The sequence below is a fragment of the Apaloderma vittatum genome, unplaced genomic scaffold (assembly GCF_000703405.1).
Source record: "Apaloderma vittatum isolate BGI_N311 unplaced genomic scaffold, ASM70340v1 scaffold10613, whole genome shotgun sequence".
Classification (NCBI taxonomy): domain Eukaryota; kingdom Metazoa; phylum Chordata; class Aves; order Trogoniformes; family Trogonidae; genus Apaloderma; species Apaloderma vittatum.
The window spans coordinates 10458-33655 of NW_009706449.1; the positions used below are offsets into that span (position 1 = coordinate 10458).

The 23198-nt window shown below is 41.8% G+C and overlaps 2 protein-coding genes across 3 annotated transcripts in view; one reads left to right on the forward strand and one right to left on the reverse strand.

Annotated features, from left to right (window-relative positions):
* Window positions 1–17472, forward strand: part of KCTD3 (potassium channel tetramerization domain containing 3) — a 23554-nt gene extending 6082 nt beyond the window's left edge. For both annotated transcript variants that reach the window (XM_009865803.1, XM_009865802.1), the window contains exons 8-17: window positions 2352–2542; window positions 6452–6567; window positions 10482–10569; window positions 10702–10818; window positions 11855–12025; window positions 13192–13347; window positions 14340–14436; window positions 15862–16046; window positions 16147–16285; window positions 16780–17472. In XM_009865803.1, coding sequence (XP_009864105.1) covers window positions 2352–2542; window positions 6452–6567; window positions 10482–10569; window positions 10702–10818; window positions 11855–12025; window positions 13192–13347; window positions 14340–14436; window positions 15862–16046; window positions 16147–16285; window positions 16780–17362 — 1843 coding nt within the window. In that variant the 3' untranslated portion in view covers window positions 17363–17472. The remainder of the gene's footprint in view (window positions 1–2351; window positions 2543–6451; window positions 6568–10481; window positions 10570–10701; window positions 10819–11854; window positions 12026–13191; window positions 13348–14339; window positions 14437–15861; window positions 16047–16146; window positions 16286–16779) is intronic.
* A 1439-nt stretch (window positions 17473–18911) lies between these two features.
* Window positions 18912–23198, reverse strand: part of LOC104271201 (usherin-like) — a 136602-nt gene continuing 132315 nt past the window's right edge. The window contains exons 34-35 of the mRNA XM_009865805.1: window positions 20843–21076; window positions 18912–19001 (exon numbers count right to left, since the gene is read on the reverse strand). Of these exons, the coding sequence (XP_009864107.1) occupies window positions 18912–19001; window positions 20843–21076 (324 nt within the window). The remainder of the gene's footprint in view (window positions 19002–20842; window positions 21077–23198) is intronic.

The window sequence follows — 23198 nt, forward strand, 5'->3', positions numbered from 1 at the left end:
GACCCCTCTCGGGAAGCCGCCATTGCAGAAGAGGCAGAAACTCTCGTGATCACTCAATTTATACTAAATATGATGTATATGGGATGGAATACTCTTGTTGGTCACCTGTCCTGTCTATTACCCCCCGGAGGTGCCACCTTTTACTTCCTTGTGACCCCCCCTTTACTACCCAGCACCCCCAGCGTGGCACACAGAGCCAGCAGTGGCCTTGGGCACTGTAGGAATAAGTAAAAGCAAGAGCCTTTCTGCATCCCAGTCCCAGGCAGTGACTGTAAACATCAGGTGTTATCACTGCCAGTAGCACACACTGTCTGCGAAAACATGCTGCTGACTTCAGAAAATGCAGCCTTTTAGAAGACACTGAACTGAAAAGTAAAAATCACTAAATAGGACTGGGTTTTAGTTCAAACCCAGGACAATTTAGATAGCTGAAAAATGTCTTAAAATGTCGTGTAAACGAACTGGCTATTTTTTATGATCGGGGAAGGTAAGTGACACCTTCACATTGCAGAAGCTGGTTTTAGTTCATCTCTGGTAGTGTTGATTTAAGTGGTGACTGCCTTTTCAATGAAAAGTAATGTTTGAATAAGAGCTGTTGCCAAAACCAAACACTACAGTTGTAGCACGGTTCAGAAACTGAAGGGAGAATAAAGAGTGCAATGCGAACAGCTTCTTTCTTTACTGCCATTCTGAAGCCATAGTTTTTTTGCCTTTTTCATGATACAGAATACTAATTTACTTGCTCAAACTTTGTAACTTAAATAACATCGAAGTTGTCTCTTGGGTTCACCACTGCAATTTGCTTTGGTTTAATTTGTACTAAATATGGCTTCTCTTGCACTTCCTAATGTTCTTGTTTTCATTTATGCTTAATATGGTCTGACTGGAGAAGGAGGCAATGATTTGCATTTGCCTTTACTAATGTCCCCTCCTTAGGATTTTATCTCTTGACTGTTTTCCTTGGATGCTAACTCATTTGAGTGAAAGATTCTGCCTCTTTACTGCTTGGTAATCTGCTTAATGAGACTTGTTGCCATTGAACCTAAGTCATTAGTGATGTTTTTGATGAAGCATGTCAGTCTTGAATGGTTGCTGAAAGAGGGCGCAGGTCACTATGCCCATTTAAAATGCTGCTTTTTTTCATAGTCATTCAAGGTAGCAGTCATGTCTTGATTTGAATGTTTTTTTCTTCTGGAACTTGTAGGAACTCTAGGAATACCATGGTAGAATTTTACCTCCTGTGTTCTGCTCTTATATGGTTTTGGTAACAATTTTTACCCCTCTCTGCTGCATCTTAGTACCTGTCTGGTTATTATTGCTTAGTAAGTGAATTTGACCAGACTCTTTTGAATATCTAGTGTTCGAGGAGACAGCATGCACTTAAAACTACTTCCCTCTACCCAGAAATTTTAATATAGCTTGCTTATACTACTCTGCTGCTGTCAAGTAATGGGAATTTTAAGATTCTTGTCAGGATTATTTTAACATAAGGGCAACATCTGAATTTTAGCCAGAATCACTTCTCAAAGTAAGTAGTAGTTTGTAGTGTGTTGGACAGTGAATCCCATGCAGTAGGAGATGAAATATATTCAGATGCTTAGTTTTGTGACCTTCTTTTATGCTGCTTGTAACAGATTTAAATACTTTAAGGTAATGAATTTAGTAAACAGCTACAGCAAAGCACAGTGCATCCTAAAGATATTTTTTCCCTTTGAAGTATGGCAGAAATCTTCAAAACTTGATAGTAAAGCTTGTGAAAATGTCCTGGTTGCATTTAAAGACCAGTGGATTTTGTAATCCTGCTCTTCACTGCAATTTCTTCTGCTTACTGTGTGGGTAGAGCACAAGGATCTGTGGTGCTTCATCTCCAGGCAGGATGCAATGCTGAAGTGAAAGAACTGCAATGGTGGCAAAAACTACTACAGATGCTTCCCATATTAACATTAATGTAATTTAACTGCTTAGATTTACTGTATCTAAATAATTGCCTAAAATTAAATCAGATAAATTGTGCTTTTCTGGCACCAATTAAGTCTTTAAAATTGCGCAAGCAAACGATTTTCTAAAAATAAAGCTTATAGCCAGCTCGGTATAGTCTGTTTACAGTATACCATAAACAGAAAATGTGACAAAATAGCACAGCTTTATGCAAGAGTGAGTGTGACTGGGTGTCTTACATGCCTCTGGAAATGAATAGAGATTTCTTCTAAAAATGCCAGTCTTATGCTGAACCTCATTCTCTAGCGTTTGACTAGCCCAAGCTTTTGGCTGGACCATCCACAGTGGTTCAGGATTAAACTGCGATGTCTGTTTCTGAATCTCTAACCTCTGTTTCCTCCTTTCCCTTACAGAATTAAAGAATCATCTGGGTGGCAGCAGGTGTTCACAAGTCCCTATCTGGACTGGACAATTGAGCGAGTGGCTCTCAATGCTAAGGTGGTTGGAGGACCTCATGGAGACAAGGATAAGATGGTTGCAGTTGCCTCAGAGAGTAGCATAATCTTGTGGAGCATTCAAGATGGTGGTAGTGGCAGTGAAATTGGTAACTAATTGCTTGGGTTTTTCCTTTTTTGTGTGTGTGTGTGTGTTTTAACTGGAAAGAAGTCTGGGACCTTATTTTGAGGTATGTATGGTGAGCAATGTTTCGCGAACAGTGTTTGGTAAACAAGTTTCACAAAGTAACAAAACAGGCTACAGTGAGCAATGTATTAACTTACTTCTCTGTCATGCTGCAGGAATACTATCTCAAAAACAAAAAGATAAATAATTAAGAAGTAGTCTGCTTACTGGACAGATAGATGCTAGCTGATACTGTTCAGTTCAGCTTGAGTTTTTATGTGAAGATGCAAATTAGAATTAAACTTTTCCCTGCACTTGCATTTGAATCGAGGCCATAGCACCAAGGAACTAAGTTTCTAAGAGGGAAGACTACAGGTACTGAGAGATTCTGCTCTTTTCTTTCATTTTCTTTCTTATTAAAACCTTATTTTTACATGGGGATGATGAAAAGGTTTCAATTCTCTGTCAAATGTAGTGCATAATTGGAATTTGGAAGAGTCTTCATTTTGTAACTTGGACATCTAGGTGGGGAAAAAGCACATGCTACTGCTCTAAGCATACAGGACTTATTGCCTGTACACCTTTACACTGAAGGGCACACAACTAGGGAGGTTTTAGAAACAGCAAGAAGACATTTTCAAAAATAAATATTCCTTGGAACTGATCTGATGGCTTGTCTGACTCACTGTTGTTCAAATAGAAGGCAAATTTGGGAGGCAGTGAAGGGAACATTGTTAGGTACTTCCTGTGGCCCAATCCCTGATGTTTGAATCGCCACTACTGCACCAGTAGTATCTTTCCTCCAGATGTGGATACTGCTGACAAAATGTGACAGCCATCTCCTTATGCGGATACTTTTCTCTGAAACTCAATGTTGAATTAATTTATTAGATGTATTTCCGTAGTTGAAGTCATGAGAAGTAATGTGGTCATTAATTAAAGTCAAAATGACCAAATTAAAATTTTGATCCATGTGTCTTTAAAGGAAAAGCATACTTGAAAGATGCTCAGGCAATTTCTAGCTATGTTAATGGCTGTTGCTTTTTTCCATGCTTGAATGAGCGGAAGCACCAAGTCGTATTCCAAGATGGGGAAAGGCAAAGGTCTTGCGTGAGATAATGCAGTTGTATGCTGCTCCTTTACTTGTGAATCATAGACTTCTTGTATGTAATCATGGTCAGCAAAACAGAAAAGGAGGTTCTGTTATATATAAAAAATAAAATCTGAGGAGTGTGGTTGAGTGTGAAATATCTCTATAAACAGGGAGTAAATATTGTATATGAGAAGCCTTTTCTCTGTTATGCTTCCCTTAACCAGATGAAGGCAGGAAGGCGCTGGTGGGACAGCTGTACTCCTGTACTAGGCATTGCTTTAAGCAGTATGCTTTTGCATTCCTCCTGCATTTTCCAGTTTGACTTAGCTGCTTGTGTTACCTTGGGGTTTGTGATAAGATACATGAAGCAACATCTCCGACTTCCAGAAATCAAGTAGAAAGAGACGCATAAGTCAACCCATAAGTGGACTTCAAATAAAACCTCTAAAATATGCCAATATTGTGAATTCTGATAACTTGGAGTATGACAGCTTGGCAACAAAGCCAAAGGGAGCACTTTTGCTAAACAAGCTCTACTGCGCTGAAGTGACTTCGAAACAAAGGAAGCGCTACTTGGAGCCAGGGGAAGCAGAGAGAAAGGGCCTGCAGGACTGAGTCTTTAGTCCGACTGACATTGACTAAAATGTACCCGTCTTCTTGGATAATAGGTTATATTGCTTGGTTTAAAAAAACTAAAACATGCGTGTGTTAAATAGTAATAACTTGAATATAGCTGTCTTGTTTCTTTGTAGCGGCAAATGCTTGCAGTCCTGCTTTGTGTTAGAGATACAGCTGTCAGCTTCTGAAAGAAACTACTTGTTCCAAGCAGTCGTTGAAGCCCTGTGACACCATCTTCAGAAAATTGTGTGGGCTGGCATCTTTGTGATAGAGCTCTCCCAGAGCGCTCTCTTTCCTTTCAATATTACTTACATAAGACACTGCTGCTGGATTGCTGCTGTAAGCAGGATTTTACTGAGAGGGACCCTTAAGACAAGAGCCTGTCATTACGTATAGCGTTTTCTCCCTTGTGGATGGGTCTCAAGGTTGTTGAGCCTAAGCAGGACTGACACTTCAAATTCCTCCGGACCATTCAAGCTGTCTTCCTTGATTTCCTTGAACCTCATCCTTCTCCGGAGTAATCAATTCTAGTTGTTTCAGTGGATTTTTTTATTCCTGCCTTTTTCATGTGCCCTGTACTGCTGATTCTTATCTGCACTCTAATGATTATACTGTGCCCTGGAAAACAGTTTAGCATCCTAATTAAAACATAAGTATATATCAAGCTTCCTGAGGTTTCTTCTTGGGATGTAACAGAGGGCTGCTTCTTTATTGAGAATTGCACTCTGATCATTTGCATTTGTCCAAAACAATGCTGGGAAGTTTTCCAGCTATTCAGTACTCTTGTTTTGAAGATGTCTATCTGCTGCAGTTAGAATATATTAGCGAGGGGTAATATAAATATGTAGAGTGAGCAGTATGGAACAGGAAACCTGTGACTGAAGCCTGACACTTCATAGTGTAATGTATCCCCTGTAGCTGTGACTGACTTACCAGGCGGTAAAACTTAGCCTGGCATTACTTACAAACTGCGTTGCTTGCTGGGCCATTTTACTGGACTTCATAGCTGGCAAACTTGGAAATGATCTCAGACCCTTTTAGTTTGCTGTAACTTTTAAATACATGGTACAATAAATAGTACAAAATGTACTATGCTCTTCAAGTTTGCAGTTCAGATAAAAATATCCATATTGGATCTATGATGAGAGTAGGAAGCTCTAAACAGAGGACAGATTTTGTAGAAAAGCTCAGATGTTAAAGTCTGCTATAACCATAGTCATCAATGCCTGTCATGTAATGCAGTGTTTTGATTTTTGTTAAGTGAAATGTTCTTGATGCAGCATTTGCTTTATTTGGAAGGCCAGCATTTGCTGATAAGTCATATCTTCCAGATTTTGAATAGTATGTGATGACTGGTGAAACTGGTTCCTGAGGTTTCAGTTTTTAATAGCCTGTGCTCTCTACTCATGGACTGTAACCAAACTTTTGCAAGCTGTTTTTTCCAGGTTCAAGTACTTCTGCTAGAAGAGAAATTGGAATATATTCAATTAGTGTTACATTAGAGTTGTTCAAGCTTTTCCAAGAATAAGGATGAAACTGTATTTATTTTCTAAAATATGTTTTCAGACTATGTCTAAAACAAAAAAACCCAAAAACACAAAACAAGCAAAAAATATCCTCCTTGCTGCAACAGGATTTTTAGTTATTTATTTTTAATGCCTTAGGATATATAAAGCCATTTGAGAACTTGGTTGCCGTAGAAAAATAAGGAATGCATACTTCCCATGCACTCTTCTTTCTTCTCTTGCCTCCTTTCTCCTTCCCAAGTAATGAGCGCATGAAAAAAAAACAAAAACACAAAACAAGCAAAAAATATCCTCCTTGCTGCAACAGGATTTTTAGTTATTTATTTTTAATGCCTTAGGATATATAAAGCCATTTGAGAACTTGGTTGCCGTAGAAAAATAAGGAATGCATACTTCCCATGCACTCTTCTTTCTTCTCTTGCCTCCTTTCTCCTTCCCAAGTAATGAGCGCATCAGCAGAGATGACGTCATGCTGGTATTTAATTTGATGGAACCCCATTGGCTGCTTGAATAGTTCTTCACCTGGTACACTGCAAAGCCAGTATTTTTACTTGCTACTGTAATAAATGCCACATGATAATAGTGGAGAGATTCCACTGTTACTGTTTTTTCTTTTCATTTTAGATGATCTTCATAGACTCTTCATTTTTTGTAGGAGTGTTCAGTCTTGGAGTCCCTGTAGATGCTCTCTTCTTCATTGGCAACCAGTTGGTGGCTACAAGCCATACAGGGAAAGTGGGAGTGTGGAACGCTGTGACTCAGCATTGGCAGGTGTGTTCAATTCAATTTTCCACATCACTTTTAATAAACTGGAATGTCTTTCTAGCTAAAACAATCTAAAAGCATGTGTGAAATGCTTGTCACAGGTTTTTCCGTCCTGCCTTGTGTTACAGAGTTTGCCACCTTGGTATCAGAGTATTGTGCCCATGAGCAGAACGTTGAATTTTTTGGTGGTACTACGATCATTGTGGTTTAGGTTTTCAAATAAAACAACATGGTGTGATTTGGAGTAATAAATGCCAAATGTGTGTACATCTTAACCTCCTTGTGGATTACTAGCTTTGTAAAAATCCTCTAGGGTCATAGGAAATAAAAATATGTGGGGAATGTGTGACAGCACTTTCTGCACCATCTGAAAGAAGAAGTAAATGTGTTAGGAGGACAGTCTGATGTCTAGGGATCTCAAAAGTTGTTTCACAATGGGAGATTTCTTCAGCAGAAGTGTACGTGGTGCTTTAACAATGCCTGTCTTGCGTGTGGATGCTTCTGGCTGCGCTGACTTTATTCCTGTCGTCAGAGTGCATATTGAATGGAGAGGTCCTTGGAGTCTGTATGAGTCTGAGAAAACGGTTGAGCATTCATGTGAATAACAAAGCTTGTAATGCAGCCAGATTTACGTCTTTGTGGCACAAAACCTGGGTGCAATAAAAAAGAATTCTCAGAATTGCCTTGCAAATCTCAAGAGGCAGAACTGACCTGAGGCTGCTGCACTCTTGTCTAGGTTCTCATTGAACTCTTCAGTGACAGTACTGCTACCCCAGAACACGGATGATAAGCGTGGGATAGCACTGCTTCTACAGCAGAGATGAGCATGTTAATATGGCCTTAAATTAAACAAAACATTGTTTAAAGCTCTATTGATGCTTTGCAAAATCTTGTTAAGAGACAGCTTAATGCTATGCGACAGGCTGGCATTTGACAATATTTTCTAAAGGAGCAAGTCATAGGGAATAAAAGCCAACGTCCCGTTCATCTTTCTTGTTTCCAGGGGGAGCCACAGAAATGTTTCTGATCACAATAATAGTTCTTCAGTTTGACTGATTCTTGTGAAAGCATTTCTCATGGAAGAGTAAAAAGTCTTAAAGAGGAGCTTATATACCAGGATGTCCTAAACCCAAGTTTTTTGGCTCTCTAATTTTTTTTTTCCTAGAGCATGAGAATAACTCTCTTAACACACAAAAAAAACCTGCCCATGGTGGAGGGATGGACTGGATGATCTTTGAAGGTCCTTTCCAACCTAAACTCTTTTATGATTCTGTATTTGTGTAACTGCTTTCTATGCGTCACCAGTAATTCTGGATTTAAGATTTAATCACACTTGCTGCAGTGAGAGGTGTTGAGGAACAGAATGTGCCAATGCTTCATTTCAGACCAAGAACTTTGTTTCCTTTCAGACTTTCTTTCCTGATGCCTTTTAAAGTTATAATTTAAGGAGGATTAAATTATGCAGAGCTATCCTTCCTTACACGGTAGTTTTTCTATTTGATATATTACACCCTGAAGATGTAACTGACTTCTGCCTGTAATTGATTCTTGCATCATTTTCCCATCTTGATGATTTGAACAGACTAGCGGAGGTGGTTTCCTTACTACTTATTCCTCTGACAGTGCATACAACAAGAAGAGAAGGTTGTGGGTGCTAGATATGCCAATAATGAAATTCTTAGTTTAGGAGAGCTTAAAGGAAGCAGAATAATTAGTTTTACAGAATAAAAGGTAGCATAAAGCTGTAGAGTATGACAGAAAAATGAAGTCTGCAAAGTGAGAGTGCTCACTGACCACGTTTTATCAGTTATTATTGTATAGTGTTGCTCTGTTTCCTAGTGAAAATTCACATCTTGGCAGGTGCAACTGCTGAATTACCTGTGGTTTTCCTTATCTCTGCTGCAGGTGAAAGGACTCTTCTTGTTTTGTGTCATCTCTCTGACCCAGTCAGTCAATCTCTGCTGTTGGCAGCACTGTAAAGCCTCTTGCTGAGACCTCTGCTTGCAGTTATGTCTTCTGCAGGGTGATAAGTAAAGTGGCAAATCTGTTGATGGATTGCCTCTACCTTCATTAGTTTTGTAAACTTTATGCAGAAGAGGGAGCTTCTTGGGGGCTGGTTAGCTCAGTCAGTTGAGCGTGGTGCTAACAACACCAAGGTCGCGGGTTCGATTCCCGTTTGGTCCCCATGTGTTGCCTGATCTTGCCTGATCTAGTTAACAGGTGGTGTCCCTGGCAACAGGGAGACTGGATTAAAAATGATCTCTAAGGTCCCTTCCAGCCTAGGCCATTCTATGATTCTTCTGCATATGCTTTTGATCCACAGAACCAGAGAGCACACTGCACCTTGGTCCGTAGACTCTTAGTTGCTGAGCCTCTGTTTAGTTTCTCCCCTTTCTGCTCTTGTACTACTTCTGTAAAGTACTCTGGAAAAAAATGAATCATTTGAAACCAAGTTCGCATAGATCATTAGATGCCTTATTTAATTAGGTGTAATATGTAATTTGACTGTGGGGAGGGGAGAGTATTTAAACAGCTGAAAAAGTACTGTGTGAAAGCCTTGAGATCAAGAATAGCAATTCTTTTCAGTAGTTGGAAAGCATCCTTTTCCAGGTAGTTCAATGCAGGTGCTTTCCAAGCACAGTTTATTTTTAGCATTGACTTTGTGCTGAATTATGGGTGAAGGTAAGTGAAAGAGGTATAGTTCTTTAAAACAAAGAAAGAAAGAAAGAAAAGTGTCTCTCCCCTCCTGAGGGAAATAAGCAGAAGCTCTATGCATGTTGCAGCCTTCTCTGTGAGGCTATGTGCTAGGCTTCACTTAGGTTATCAACTATCCTCAGGTTAGGAATGGGTACTGGTTTAGAGTGCTAACTCTTGGATGTGGAGATGCTTCCTTGGTTTGTTCTGCTTTCATCCCAACAGATTCATTGTAAGTATTTTGCACATGATTTTGCAAGTCTCTGAAGCAATCAGAAGGATGCTGCTGGTCAGAGATAAATGAGAACTTAAGCCAAAATTTCCATGAATTGGGATTCATTATCCATTAAGTGAACTGACTGAAACACATGGAATACAGGAAAAATGTTATGACTCTGTACATGTTTGAGTGCTCTGGAAAAAATGGCTTTTGGCTTTTTCTTCCTCAGTGTTGAAGGAAAAAAGAATTGCTTCAGCTAGATGGTACCTAGGATAAGCTAAAGTTTTTCTTTGAGGTTTTTGTTCCACCTGATGGTATAAGCACTCCTTGTGATCCTAGAAGTCAAAGAGAAGGCATTCTTAATTCCTCACCTTAAGTTGTAGGTGAATAAGTAAAATATGACAGGGCTGCCTTCCAGATTACTTGGTGTGGATGTGTATTAGAAGTGGGAAATTTTACAGAACAAGAATTTTTTTTCCCCTCATTTTTTATCTGCTAGAGGCTGAGATGTCCATAGAAGCTGTCAGAGTGACAAAAGAACTGGGGATAAAGGAAGGCTTTGAGAGGCAACACCTAGTTCCTTGGTCTAGCAACCTCTTAAGGAGTTGTCAGAAAAGGAAGAAGGGATAGGAGAGACAGTGTGAATTATGCTTATTTTGCATATTGGAAAAAAAAAAATCCTCTTTTGAAGAGGTGGTTTGGCTGCAATACTCTAAGCTTGGTGCCTTTACATGCAGAACATCTTCCAGCACAGTTGTGCTGACTTGTCTCCATGCTTCTGCTGAACTCCTTGACATAAGGTCTGGTTTGGTAGAGAAATGTCATCTACTAGCAGTACTTTAAGAATGCTATTGTATGTCTGAGTGCACGCACAACATCTTCAGACCACTATGAAACTGAGGTGTTCTTCAACAAAGTGTACCAAAAATGTCCAAAAACTGAGAAAGTAGCCATGTAGCTCCTTAATTAATTTATTTTTATTTTTTTCCCTTTTTGTTTGCACTAGGTTCAAGATGTTGTTCCTATCACGAGCTATGATACTGCTGGGTCTTTTCTGCTGCTGGGTTGTAATAATGGCTCTATCTACTATATAGGTAAGAAATGAGCACAGGGTGGAATAAAAAGAAGGTAGTGCTGAGCAGCTGTGTTCTTAAACTCTTTAGCTGCTCTAGGTTGCATCAGAACAACTCTGCTCAGAGTAATGAACAAATGTCTCTTCCTCACAGACATGCAGAAGTTCCCATTGCGAATGAAAGACAATGATCTTCTGGTGACAGAATTGTACCATGATCCCTCCAATGATGCTATAACAGCGCTCAGTGTCTACCTCACACCTAAAACAAGTCAGTATTCTATCAGTATCTTTCCAGGGAGAGTCTATACAGATGTGGGTGGTTTTTGTCTTGATGGACTTTTTCTATTGCTGCATAGCAGGGTGACAATGTAGCCCTTGAAATAAACAATGAATTTTTCTTCATTTAAGCATCTTTGAATGGTGAACGCTAAGCATAACTGTTTCCCCTTATATCTGTACATATGTATAAACAGATACATATACTTACACATAAGTGTGCATACGCTTGTACATTAATGTATAACATAGTAACATAATACATTATTTATTAATGCTTGTGCATAATGTACTGTTGCTGGTTTAAAACCTTTTATGCAAGATACGCGCTTAGACTGTGAATTGTATTAATTGAAATAGTTTGTGGTGATCAGACTGGGGAGAGGCAACCTTGCTGTTGCATCTAACTTTATAACCAATATGCTAAGAAACATTTCCATATGCAGCTAAATGATGCTTAGCTATTGTATCTGTACACCCTTTTGTAATCACAGTGCAACTATCTTTTACATTAAAAAAAACCCAACAAACAACACCGACACCCCACCTCCACAAACCACAGGAAAAAAACCCGAAAAAATAACCACACTGGGAGGAATTGGTTACTGACATAAGTATATTGATACCACAGTGACCTTTTTAATTACAGTCCTCTCTGCTCTTCCCTTGCTTTCCTGTGTGCCTGTCACTAAGGCAGAGAAATAAATGGTACATGGCATATATTGACCATATCACTATGACGAGTGCCAAAGTATCTGATCATATTACTTTATCCATCTCCATTCACTTCCAGGAGGGAGGAGAGAATAGGAGAGAAACATGTTGTTAAGATAGCATTGAAGAGTGTAGCATGGAATTGAACAAACGTTGTGTGGGTTTTTCACTGGCAAAATGTGCTCTGTGTTAGTGGGAAAATAATGAGTAAATAGTATTTAAAATGAATATGGTGACAAGTGCCATTCCTTGGCCCCAGTAAGACAACCTTTCATGCCTGTGGGAGAACAACTGTTCTTGCTTGCTTGCTTTAGGTGTAAGTGGCAACTGGATTGAGATTGCCTATGGCACTAGCTCTGGAGCGGTGAGGGTGATTGTACAGCACCCTGAAACAGTTGGATCTGGGCCTCAGCTCTTTCAGACCTTCACGGTTCATCGAAGTCCTGTTACAAAGATCATGCTCTCAGAGAAACACCTTGTGTCAGGTAATCTTTGTTTCTGTGCACAGATTTATATCGATGGTTCACCCACCCTGAGCAATGAAGTATTTCTGTGCATTGTTTTATTAGAACTTGTACTGTTCCTATGTGTGATAGAAATGGGTTGCACAGATTTGGAGGTGGGGGAGAAACTACATTGGCTTGAACCGTCTTTCTTAAAGTAAGTGTTCTTCAAAGCGTTTAGCAGTTAAAAGGCCTAGGTTTTATTTGGCCAGACACTAGGAAAACTAACTCTTTTTGTTTGTGTCTTATTCCAAGGTTGCTATTCTTGAAACTAAAAGGGTTTGTAAACAAGTTTATCCGTGTTAAGTCTTACTGTTGTGGGCAAGTCCTTTAGGACTTGTCTTCTTTTAACAGGGAGCTTTCTGAGTTGCAGTACCACCTCTTCTTGGGCCCTAGAAAAAGCCTTCCCATGGCTTCAAAGCACTGTCTATGTTTTCTTTCTTTTCTTAGTGGTCTCTCAGTGTTCGTTGAGTTATACTGTTTGTCCTGGCTTATGCTCAGGAAAAAAGTGTTTTGCTTTCAGGGAAGATGCAATCATTCCTCCCTTTGTAAGAATCTATTTCACCCAGAATCCAGCAACCAGGACATGACAGAGGCCAGATTTATTTTCTGCTGCTCTCTCATATATTTTAAAAAAGGGGACAGGAGACATGGTATCCAATTATGTTGCAAAAAAACAGTCCAGAGGTTATCTGTTCCCATGCAACTTGGTGCTAAACACGCAGTGCCAGGAAAGGGCACATCTATGTGTAGAAAACTGTGTAACTAGTGAGCGAAAGAGAAGAGCACTATTGTGCGATGGGGGTTTTGCTGCCAGGCTGCTCTCATGACATGTCTTGTGCTGACGTCTGCACACAGAGGACTGAAGTTTCCTGTAAGCCTCTTGTGCTGACTCAGACTTTAACATTGTGTTCCACCTGCCTCCATTTATTTCTTGAATTTCTGAGGGAAGAGACAAAACTAATAGAAAACAGGACATCAGCAACGATTGTTTAGATTGATAGATAATTGTCTGGAGATGGTGTGTGACCCGAATTCTGCTTGATCACTGAATCTTGAAGAGCTGTCATATAGAAATCATTGGAGAAGTTTAATCTCAAAAGTTTTTTCATCCCTTGTAAATGTTACTGTATGTCTTTCCTTTCTAGTTTGTGCTGATAACAACCATGTGCGGACGTGGACTGTGACTCGGTTCCGGGGCATGATTTCAACTCAGCCAGGCTCAACACCTCTTGCCTCATTCAAAATCTTATCCCTGGAGGAAGCAGAGAGTCATGGCAGTTACTGTTCCGGAAACGATATTGGTAGGATGTCTCTCAAATGTGCTGTGCTGATGAGCCTGTACATTCATTGGTCTCATGAAGGTTTAACAGACCTTCAACCCTTTAACATGCAAGTCAGCCAATGGGTGTAAGCTCTTATATACTGCTCTCCCCTTGAAAAGATGGCTGGAATCTTTTAAGATTCACCTGGAAATACTCACTATTTAGGCTGTGAGAGTGAGTACACTTAAAGGGCTTACTCTGAAAGTGAGAGAAAGGGAGGAAAAACTTTTGAACACAGATACTATATCACTTCCTTGAGCAAAGTGATGTAACATTTTGCTTTTAATTTAACTAGAGAATCACAGAAAGCACAGGAGTCTGTATTAAAGCAGATGAGCCTAGCAAGGTTTGAGTCTACTGCCAATTCCAGTTCACTCTTCAGTCGGGATTAAATGATGCATGTGTGAAAATTTCTCAAATGAGTTTCAAGTTGTGACAAAGTTTACTGAAGCCTTGAAAGTACAGAGGCAGATGGTGCTAGCACGTTGCTGTCGCTAGATACTGAAGGAATGCATGTAGGTAAGTATGAGTTGATTCCTTTGTGCTTTGAGCCTTGCAAATGAACCTTTGGTGGATACGATGCCCTGTGAACACAGTGAGGTCAGTACTATGGCAAGAAACCTGAATAAGCCTTTAGACATCTAGGGGCTGCAAAATAAGAAAGTACTTGTTGTCGTAGAGGCTTAATGTAGGGTTTGTACTGACATAGTAAATCTTCCAGGAACACACAGGGAAGTCAATAATGGGTGTCCTTTAAAACAAAAGGACAGAAAAGGATTTGTATTTGTAGAGGCTTCTAACTGTTGGATGGCTTTTTCTAGCTATTAGTCATCTTTAGTTCCCTGGTCCTGATGCTTTATAATTGCAGTGGTCATACCTACATGAGTTTGGATCTTTGAGATTGTGTAGAGAAGAGGGGGAGGGAATTGAAAATAACAAACAAAAAAAACTGTATTGCTTTTTTTCTCTAGGACCCTTTGGTGAACGTGATGATCAACAGGTGTTCATCCAAAAAGTTGTTCCCATCACTAATAAACTGTTTGTAAGGCTGTCTTCAACTGGGAAAAGGTACTTCCACATGTAGGGTTTTAAGTGGGAAAGGAGCAGGACTGTTCAGCTGGTGGGATCTCGCATCCCTTGCAGATACATGCAGTTGCATTTAGCAAGCTTCTAATGTGCTTGTCAGCTTTAGCTGAACTCCAGTTTGTGTGTTAGTAACAGAACTGTGCTTAATGGTGTACCGTAACCTAGAAGCTAAAAGGAATTTTGAAAAATGTGGTATCAGAGACTGACTTCATGATGACTCACCTGCTGAGCTCACAAAACAAACATTTGTGTGTCTCTACAGAATCTGTAGCTCTCAGCCATGGTGCTGTGCTAACAAATTTCAAAACTAATGGTGAAGTTGCTGGTGTCAGGGATTATGCTGCTCACGAAGGTAGACAGGGAAGAAGTTTCTCTCTTCCTTTGCGCTTGTCTTTGAAAATATTATGAACCTTTAGGGTCAGCTATACAATTATTTACTTAGGCTTGACTTCATAATGTTCTACTACATTGCTGCCAATGTAGTAAAAAAAGCTGCCAAATAACCACAACTGCTTTTCTTCCTGTTAGGCTAGGAAGATGGCAAGAGATCAGAAAAGATGGTGCATCTCAGTTCTGTGCTTCTTAATATTCTTGCATCTCTTGCCCAATAACTTTGGAGCTGGGTGAAAATGATGCCTTAACACTATTGGCATCTGAATTGAGGACAGAAGCCCTGAGGACTACTGATGTGCTTTTTGGGGGATTTTGTTGGTTTGGCGTTTTTTTCTCCTTCCTGCAGGCTAAGTGTGTATGTAGTAGAGAGTTTTATTAGGTAACTTATTTTGATACTCCTTGGCTAAAAAGCTTGATACAAGGGGCCAGTAAAACAAATTACCCAGAATAGGTTCTGATATGGAGTCTGGTTTAGCAGCTTAATTCTGGGAATCCTTTTCCTCTCACTCCCCACATAAGCTTCTAAAGTAAAGGGAAAAATGTGATGGAGATCTGCCATGTCAAGTGATATTGCAGTTGTCGTAAGACAAAAGGTATAGATAACCTTGGATTGATCATCCTTGGATTTTTTTTACATATCTTTTATATTGTTAATGTGCTGTTTCTGCAGGTTAGTTTCCTAGAATGTCTAGCATATGAAGAGGCTAGGTGCTGTCATTCTTGTGAGACCCTTAGGTTTCTAATCGCTTCAAACTGGAAACGGACATCAAACATCTGAAGATTCCCCAGTAAAAATGAAAAAGTAGTAAGACTGCACATGGTCTGGGGGGAAAGGGACTGTCTGCAGCTGAGCAGCATGCTGGTGCTGATAGTGGGAATTCTTCTTGTCTGGAAGAAACGTCTTTTTCTGATGACAAGTTCAGTGCCTTCTCATAAAATCAAAACAATACAGATTTTACTGGCAAACTCTGCCAGGTGCAGTTGTTTTGGTAATTGGGCTTTCTGTTCCTGTAGGATCTGTGAGATCCAGGCAGTTGACTGCACTACTATCTCGTCATTTACCGTGCGAGAATGTGAAGGATCCAGCAGAATGGGCTCACGACCACGCCGCTACCTCTTCACTGGGCATTCAAATGGCAGCATCCAGATGTGGGACCTGACCACAGCTATGGACATGGTTAATAAGAGCGAAGACAAAGGTAAGTCGTGTTATGCCAGGACCGTGGTGTGGTTCTTTTTCTGTCCTTATATGCATAACTATGGTAAATGGACTTGGATGCTATGAGCTCTCTCTTCCAGATGTTGGTGGCCCCACCGAGGAAGAACTGCTCAAGTTGCTTGACCAGTGTGATTTGAGTACGTCTCGCTGTGCCACACCCAACATCAGTCCTGCCACCTCAGTTGTTCAGCCAAACCGTCTTCGGGAATCTAACTCCAGGTAACTCCTCAAGGGTAATGCTGGCTGCAGAGACCAAAGCTTTTAGCTTTCAAGTAGGCAGAGAAGAGTTTGGTGACCTGAGTGCTGTAGCTGAGCCTCTGAATCCATGCCCTAAGTGTCTTGAAATACACAAACATACTCCTCGATTTCTGTTGGTTTATTTACACATGTGCAGAGTAAAGCATCCTAGGAGAAACTGGAGTAAGTGATCTGGAAGCCCTATTTTGTGGGGGTTGTGATGAGTATATTGCTATTTTAGTGGGAGTTCCAATGATGGGTGGGAGCAGGGTGCACAGAATCATAGAATCATAGAATCATAGAATGGCCTAGGCTGGAAGGGACCTTAGAGATCATTTAATCCAGCCTCCCTGTCATGGGCAGGGTCCCCTCTCAACTAGATCAGGCAACATATGGGGACTGAACGGGAAGAACCAGCTGTAGTTCCCAGCCTAATACCCGCTCTTCTCATCCTTGGTTGTTTTTGTTTTTTGAAGCCTCCAGCTGCAGCACCACGAAACAATCCATGAAACAGCCACGTATGGTTCTGTGCGGCCATACAGAGAAAGCCCCCTATTGGCAAGAGCAAGGCGAACGGAGAGCTTCCACAGTTACCGGGACTTCCAGGCTTTTAACTTAGCCAGCAAAAGCCCAATGGAAAAGGCAGGTGCTACTAATGGGAATTCAAGCCAGACAGAGACCAGGAAGGCAACAGCTGAGAGCAGTGCAGCTGAGAGGAAAGCAGTCCTGACAACGGCACTTGAGGCGCGAGGCGCAGGCGTGACAGATACAGGTGGGTGCTGCAGCACGGAGGTTCACCGTCCGCCAGAGAATTCTCTGGATCTCAAAAGACGAGGACCAGAAGAGGAGAGTGAAGCCAAAGCAGAAAGCAAAAAGAAAATGGGGTTTGAAGGAGCTGGCTTCCTGGGAAGGAAGAAAGTGCCTCTCCTGGCCTCTGCACCAGTCCTTGCTGAGGCTGGGCCTGAATTACCTGGTGCAGCTTCTCCATCGCCTACAAAGACAGCTGCTTCACCACGTCACCGGAAGAATGACTCATCCTGCCAAGATTATGGTTTGTGAAAAAGTGACTGGTGGCAAAGATGAGGTGCTGAAGCCTTCTGGCTGGTAGCAGGCATAACATTACGTGTTGTAGGTTGTTTCTTGAACGGGACTTTGTTCTGATACCCAGAACAAAAATTGCAAGGTGATGAGAAAGTACCTGGCTGCTGCCAAACCTCTGAAGAGTTGTCCACATCAGTGTCTGGTTTTATGTCACGCTCCAAAATGTAGTACGGTACTTGGTCCAAAATATTGTTGTGCATCCTTGCGTAAATGTGGTCAGGCATGTGATACGTTGTGATTGGTTTTGTTTTGGGGGAAGGGAGGGTGCTAGAGGAATACTTGGTTGCTCAGTGGAAGATGCCTTTTAGATGCAGCCGCACATTGCTCTGCAGAGCTGCTGCTGACTTGGCTGGATTTTGCCTAATTCACAGGGCTGCCTCTCTAGTCTTGTTATATGAATGGGATCCTTGCTCTGTATGCTGCTGTCTGAAATCTGAAGTGTTTTGTGCAGGTTAAGGAGGAAGCTATTCAAAATAGCATATTATTTTGCCTTGTAGTCCAAATAAATTGCCAGAGGAGTGTTGCTTGTGCTTTCTGAAAAAGTGTGGTATCAGATGATGGGGTTTGCTGATTGTGACTGAGAGCACGCATAAAAATGTGCTTGGCAGAGTACACAGAACTGGCAGTCTCTTGAGGGTTTCCCTGTCACTTCCTCTAGAAAAAGGACAGAGATGAGTATGGGAGTAGGTCTACTGTCAAGGTATAATAATTCTCAATTAGAAGTGCCTTGACATCCTATTTCCTACCTGTGTTGCACTGGCTGCTTTCTGTTTGCTCCTAGTTTACTGTGGGTGGTGAACAGATTTTCTTGCCTCTAGATTAGTAGTGCATAATCAAAAGGGAAGGCTGTGATGGCAAGTGTTTAATAGGGAGTGCGTTAGGAGGTTTTCTAGCTCCAAAAAAGCATGCTTGGAGTTAAGCATTAATGAATGGAATCGGTTTTTTTAGACTTGAGCTGAGGGGGTGTGGAAGAGGGAGGGAGAGGACGCAAAGGTTAAAGAACTGCATAAGAATTTCTGAATTTTCTGTTTATTCACCTGCACATGAACACAATTTTGTGGTGAGGCTTTGTCAGGCTATCCTGCCATGAAGGCCTCTTTTTAGCCCCATGCTAGTTTTTGGACAGGTAAAAGACTTCTGTACCAAACACACCACCCCCCCTCCCACCCTTACAACCCTCCTTAGCTGTGAAAGTTGGGTGAGAGATGAAGATGAGAGCCTCTACTTTCACAGTCTTGTACTACTGTATGACTTAGGGATTTTCAAACTGTTCTCTTTTCTGAGCTGTCAGTGCTAACACACGGTTTTTACTATACAGTTAAAGAGAGGGTGGAAAAAAGGCCAGCATACCTCCCCGCCCCCATCCCCTCCCAACAAATGGTTTTATGTTTTAACTAGTGGGCATGGGGTAGGGAAGCAGCAGCCCTATTCCCTCCCCCAAAGTCCATGCAGGCTGCTTTTGGCAAGTTACCCACTTTAAATTTTCTAGAGAAGGTGGTTGCGTTCTTCAGAGGTGGGTGTCAGTGAATGTGGTGTGCTCCTTGGTGACTGTGCTGAAGCCTTTGATGACATTGACAAGATCTTCTTCATCTACATACTGTAGGAGGGGGAGAAAAAAATACACATTTAAGCTGAAACTGCACGAGACTAAAGGAGATTCTGTTCCTTCATTTCTCTTTCTTCCCACTCTCTAAAAATATGGTTCAGAAATAGAATAAGTGCATTTATACCTCTCTGCATGTTTCCCAGTTCTTCTCAGCATAAGCTAAGAATGTAAACCATTCAAGCACCTGAATACAAAACAACTAGATTTTCATAGTAAGTAATATTAATTGGTGAGATGGCCAAAGGGGTGAACAAAACTTGCTGACAGCGCTAAGCTACTCGATGTAATAAAGGGAAGAGCTGAGTAAAAAGTGTTGCAGGAGCTTTGTTTGCAAGAGTGGCTGAGCAACGTGGCAACGGAGGTGTTTTGGCTTAGGAAAATGTAAAGCAATGTATAGAAGGTGGCCAGAAGAGCCTAGCTTTTCTATATGCAGCAGCTGATTTCAAAAAAGCAGCTGAGCTTGTGCTATAAGGGTTGGCTGCCAAAAGTGAGAGGCAGCTTTTGTTCTGCTCCTATCACTTTTGAAACTCATTGGACTATTCTATAAACCAGTTCTCACGAACCAGTGTCCAGCACATGTATGGGAGGTTTGCAAGCTAAACCAAATCATGGTAAGCAAGATAAGCAACTAAAGCAACACCTTCCCCTCTTAGCAGAAGGAAGCTGTTCTTTTGGCTAAGGAGATCCTATAGAGGTACACCCTGGGTGGGCTCTTAGTGTCCAAGGAATTAATATGGATGTGAGAGCTCGGGAAGTGACTCAAGGCTGAGTCGCAATACCACTGGCTCAGGAGGTCCATGGTAGCGACACCTCCACACTGTGGCATGCCCATATGTTCCATCTCTTCTAGCTGCTCGCTGTACAGAAGGTGAAGGCCCAAGGAAGCTGCCAGACCAGCCTCTCCCAGTTCACTTTGCATTTTGTACAAGATCCACTCAATGACAACCACATGCTCCCTCTAACTTTGGACTACCTCGCCCACCCTTCACCACCATCCATCCCCTTTTATAGGAACCTTATTAGTCAGCTTTTTCTGGAGCAAACACTTCTTGCTGGCCTCCAAATCCCTTCCCACACATTTGCTCAGGGAAGGCTGGAAACTGGGGACTGTGGAGGCTCTAAAGCCTATTTCCATGTGACAAAGAGGAAGTGAAGGTGACATGGTCCTTGACTTAAGAATCATAACTTCCTATATCTGTGTGTTCACATCCAGTTTGGTGAGATGAGTCAATCCTGTCCTCTCCTATATTAAAAGACAGATGCTCTGCCTGCCCACTGTAACCTCCTTCCAGTCTCATGTGGGCAGACTTTGAAATCATTTGTCGCGAATGCCAGAAGATCTCAGCATTCGCATGATCTCAGCGTTGTGACTGAGCAGAGGGCAGAGAGCAGGTCTCATCCAATATCATAGGAGTCACTAGAACACAAGCTCCTGCTTCTGGCACTGGGTGGGCGAAGGATGCCAAAATATCCCTCCTCACACATATACACTTGCTGAAATGCACGAATAGAAAAGTTGAGCAAATAGATGGGAATTCATTAATGTGCATTGTCCTGGTAGACCATGAAGTTACTGGCTCACTGGAAGCCATAGACAAATGCATGTGTGTCCCTCATGTCCTACAAGAGCAGTGTGTGATCACCTGCAGCTGCAGAAGAGAGCAGTAGACAGGAAGGATTTTGAGGATCTAATCTCTGACCATGTCCTTCTAGGTCTTTTGGCTGTATCTTCAGCAGCTTTTGATATTTAGACTTTTTCATGATTCTAAAAGAACAGACAAATCACTAGCAGCTGTTGCACAGCGGTGTCACGGAGGAACAGAAGCCCTTACCAAGCCACGACCAGTAGTGCGATGATTGCGAAAAATGGCATCCCAGGGTGGTTCGTCAGCAAGAGTCTTTTTGTCATAGAGGTCAAGCAGCTGGCTCACACTACGATGAAGAGAGGCTTGGGAATACGTACGACTTAGCTGGCTCTGACTTGGTCTCCTTACCCCAGGTGTGATATGGACACTGCGGTTGCTCATGGGAGAACCGGCTCCTGGAATTTTTGTATCTTCCAGGCCCTACGAAGAAGACACAAACTAGTAAGTGACAAATAAAAGGCGAGGTCTCAAACACTTCATCAGAACAAAACCAAAGCAGGTGTGGAAGAGAACAGAGAAAACCCATACATGCAGAGTTCTAAACAGAAGAAAACAGAAAAAAAAAAAAAAAAAAAAAAAAGCACCTTTCCCCATTGTAGGACAATTGTGTCATTAGAAAGGAAAAATAACCACAACCCTGTAAATCAGGGCTTTCACTACTTATTTTTTTTTCCTCTCCTTACTCTTTCTTTTTTTTTTTTTTTTTTTTTTTTCCCCCTCAGGTAGCCAACAGCCAGAGGTCCAAGATTTTTGCCTACTGGAATGACAGCCGAGACTTGCACAGCAAGGGGATGTTAGTAGCCTGCCTTTTTCAGTTATGACCAGGGGAAAGGGCATTCGTTCACACAAAGAGAAACATGCAATGCAACATGCGTGCTCTTTGGGTCATCTGGCACATCACACATCGCGTGACTTTGCGCGCCAAGGGCTCACTCTACCTCGAAGTGCATTGTGTAGCTTTTGAGCGTGACACTGCTTGTTGAATCGGACGTGTTGGCAATGGTCTCAAACTGAGATTAAAGAGAGGGAAAGTGTTAGGGCAAGGCAAGGTGCAGTGCAGGTGCCGTCTGTGCCTCATGGAGGGTGAGGATTAGGTGCAGCTCTGTGTAAGGGGAGCAGGATGTGGGGAGAGGAGGCAGGCTGGAAAGGTGAGGGACTATTTAACTTGTAATGGGTCAGCAAATACTGTGTCGGCAACTGCCATTGCTGGCCACATGACCTCACTAACAATTGTAAATCATGATCGATTTTGCCACTTTGTTATAGCTCCTTCCTAACTTCTCAGATTAAGTCCTTCAATGTACGCACTATAGAATCTTCTATTAAGTCCATGAGCTTCTGGGAAAAGTCAAAAGAGGAGGAAAAAAAAAAAAAAAAGAAGGGGCAAGAACATGGAAAGGATGTGGCAGGCACGCCAACAGCAAAGACATTTTGAAGTCAAGAGGAACAACACATCATGACAGACTGTAGAGGGAAAGGAATCAAAACCGTGAGACCAAAAAAAAGTTTCATGCTCTTAGCCTTTGCCAGGAGAAGGGGCACACTGGAAATCCTATTGTTTTCCAAGAGCTCCTTCGCTGGGGCACAGATGCAGCTTCCTGGCACCAAGACAAGAAGAAACAGAATGCGTGAAGGATGCAGGAGTCACTATCCTGCTTGATGGCACTCACAGGAAAAAGAAGCTGAGAAGTGACAAGAAGAATCATCTCATGGCCGGTGCCTGGGAATAAGCACGGAAATGGTAGAAACTGCTTCTCTCAGTCTCGTAACAATTGCCACCATATTCTTTCAGTCTTGCTTTCCCTCAACGGGTAGGATAGCACAACCACTCCACTACATGGTGAAACATGTTCTTTATCCATTTTTCTTTCTTTTCTTAAATGGTATTATAATTTGTCACAATGAAAAATGATACAAAGCCTTCCTCTACTACTCCCCAGCGGTCCTCCTCCTGCCTCCTCTACATGAACAGATGCACACGCACACATTTTGTAAAGGTCCCTGGCTTTTCCCTGGTTTCACTCACTCTCTCCCAAACCTTCCTGGCACACACCTTGTCCTAGAGCATTCCAGCGGGGTGGTGGGTGGGTGCTAGAAAGAAATAGAGCCTCTCCCTAAGTCCTGCTTTTTTGCAGGCATGTTTTATGGATATATGACAAGGACTGTCGGATTTGTCCTGGTTAACAGCCACAACAGATAGTTGGGAACACATGAAAGGTTCCTCTGCAAAGCCCATTCTCACAGCAGGCCAAGGCATTTTCAGCTGTATTGCTGATGTCAGCTAACATGAGGTGACATCAGTGGCTTTGCATTTTCTGTGACTCCAGATCCAGAGTTTGCCTTGGGCGTCAGAAGCATGTCAGGGCCTGCAGACCAGGTGCTATAGGGATCTTTGTGGACTAAGCCCCAGTAGGCTGGCCCTCTGTCTTCATCGGTACACCCAACAGCCTTTTTCCTGCACTGAGTAGCCTTTGTTTGGTAACCAAGAGTGCAACAAGTGGTGGAAGGAAGAAGAAAAAACTCTCTTGTCTGTGGGGTGGGT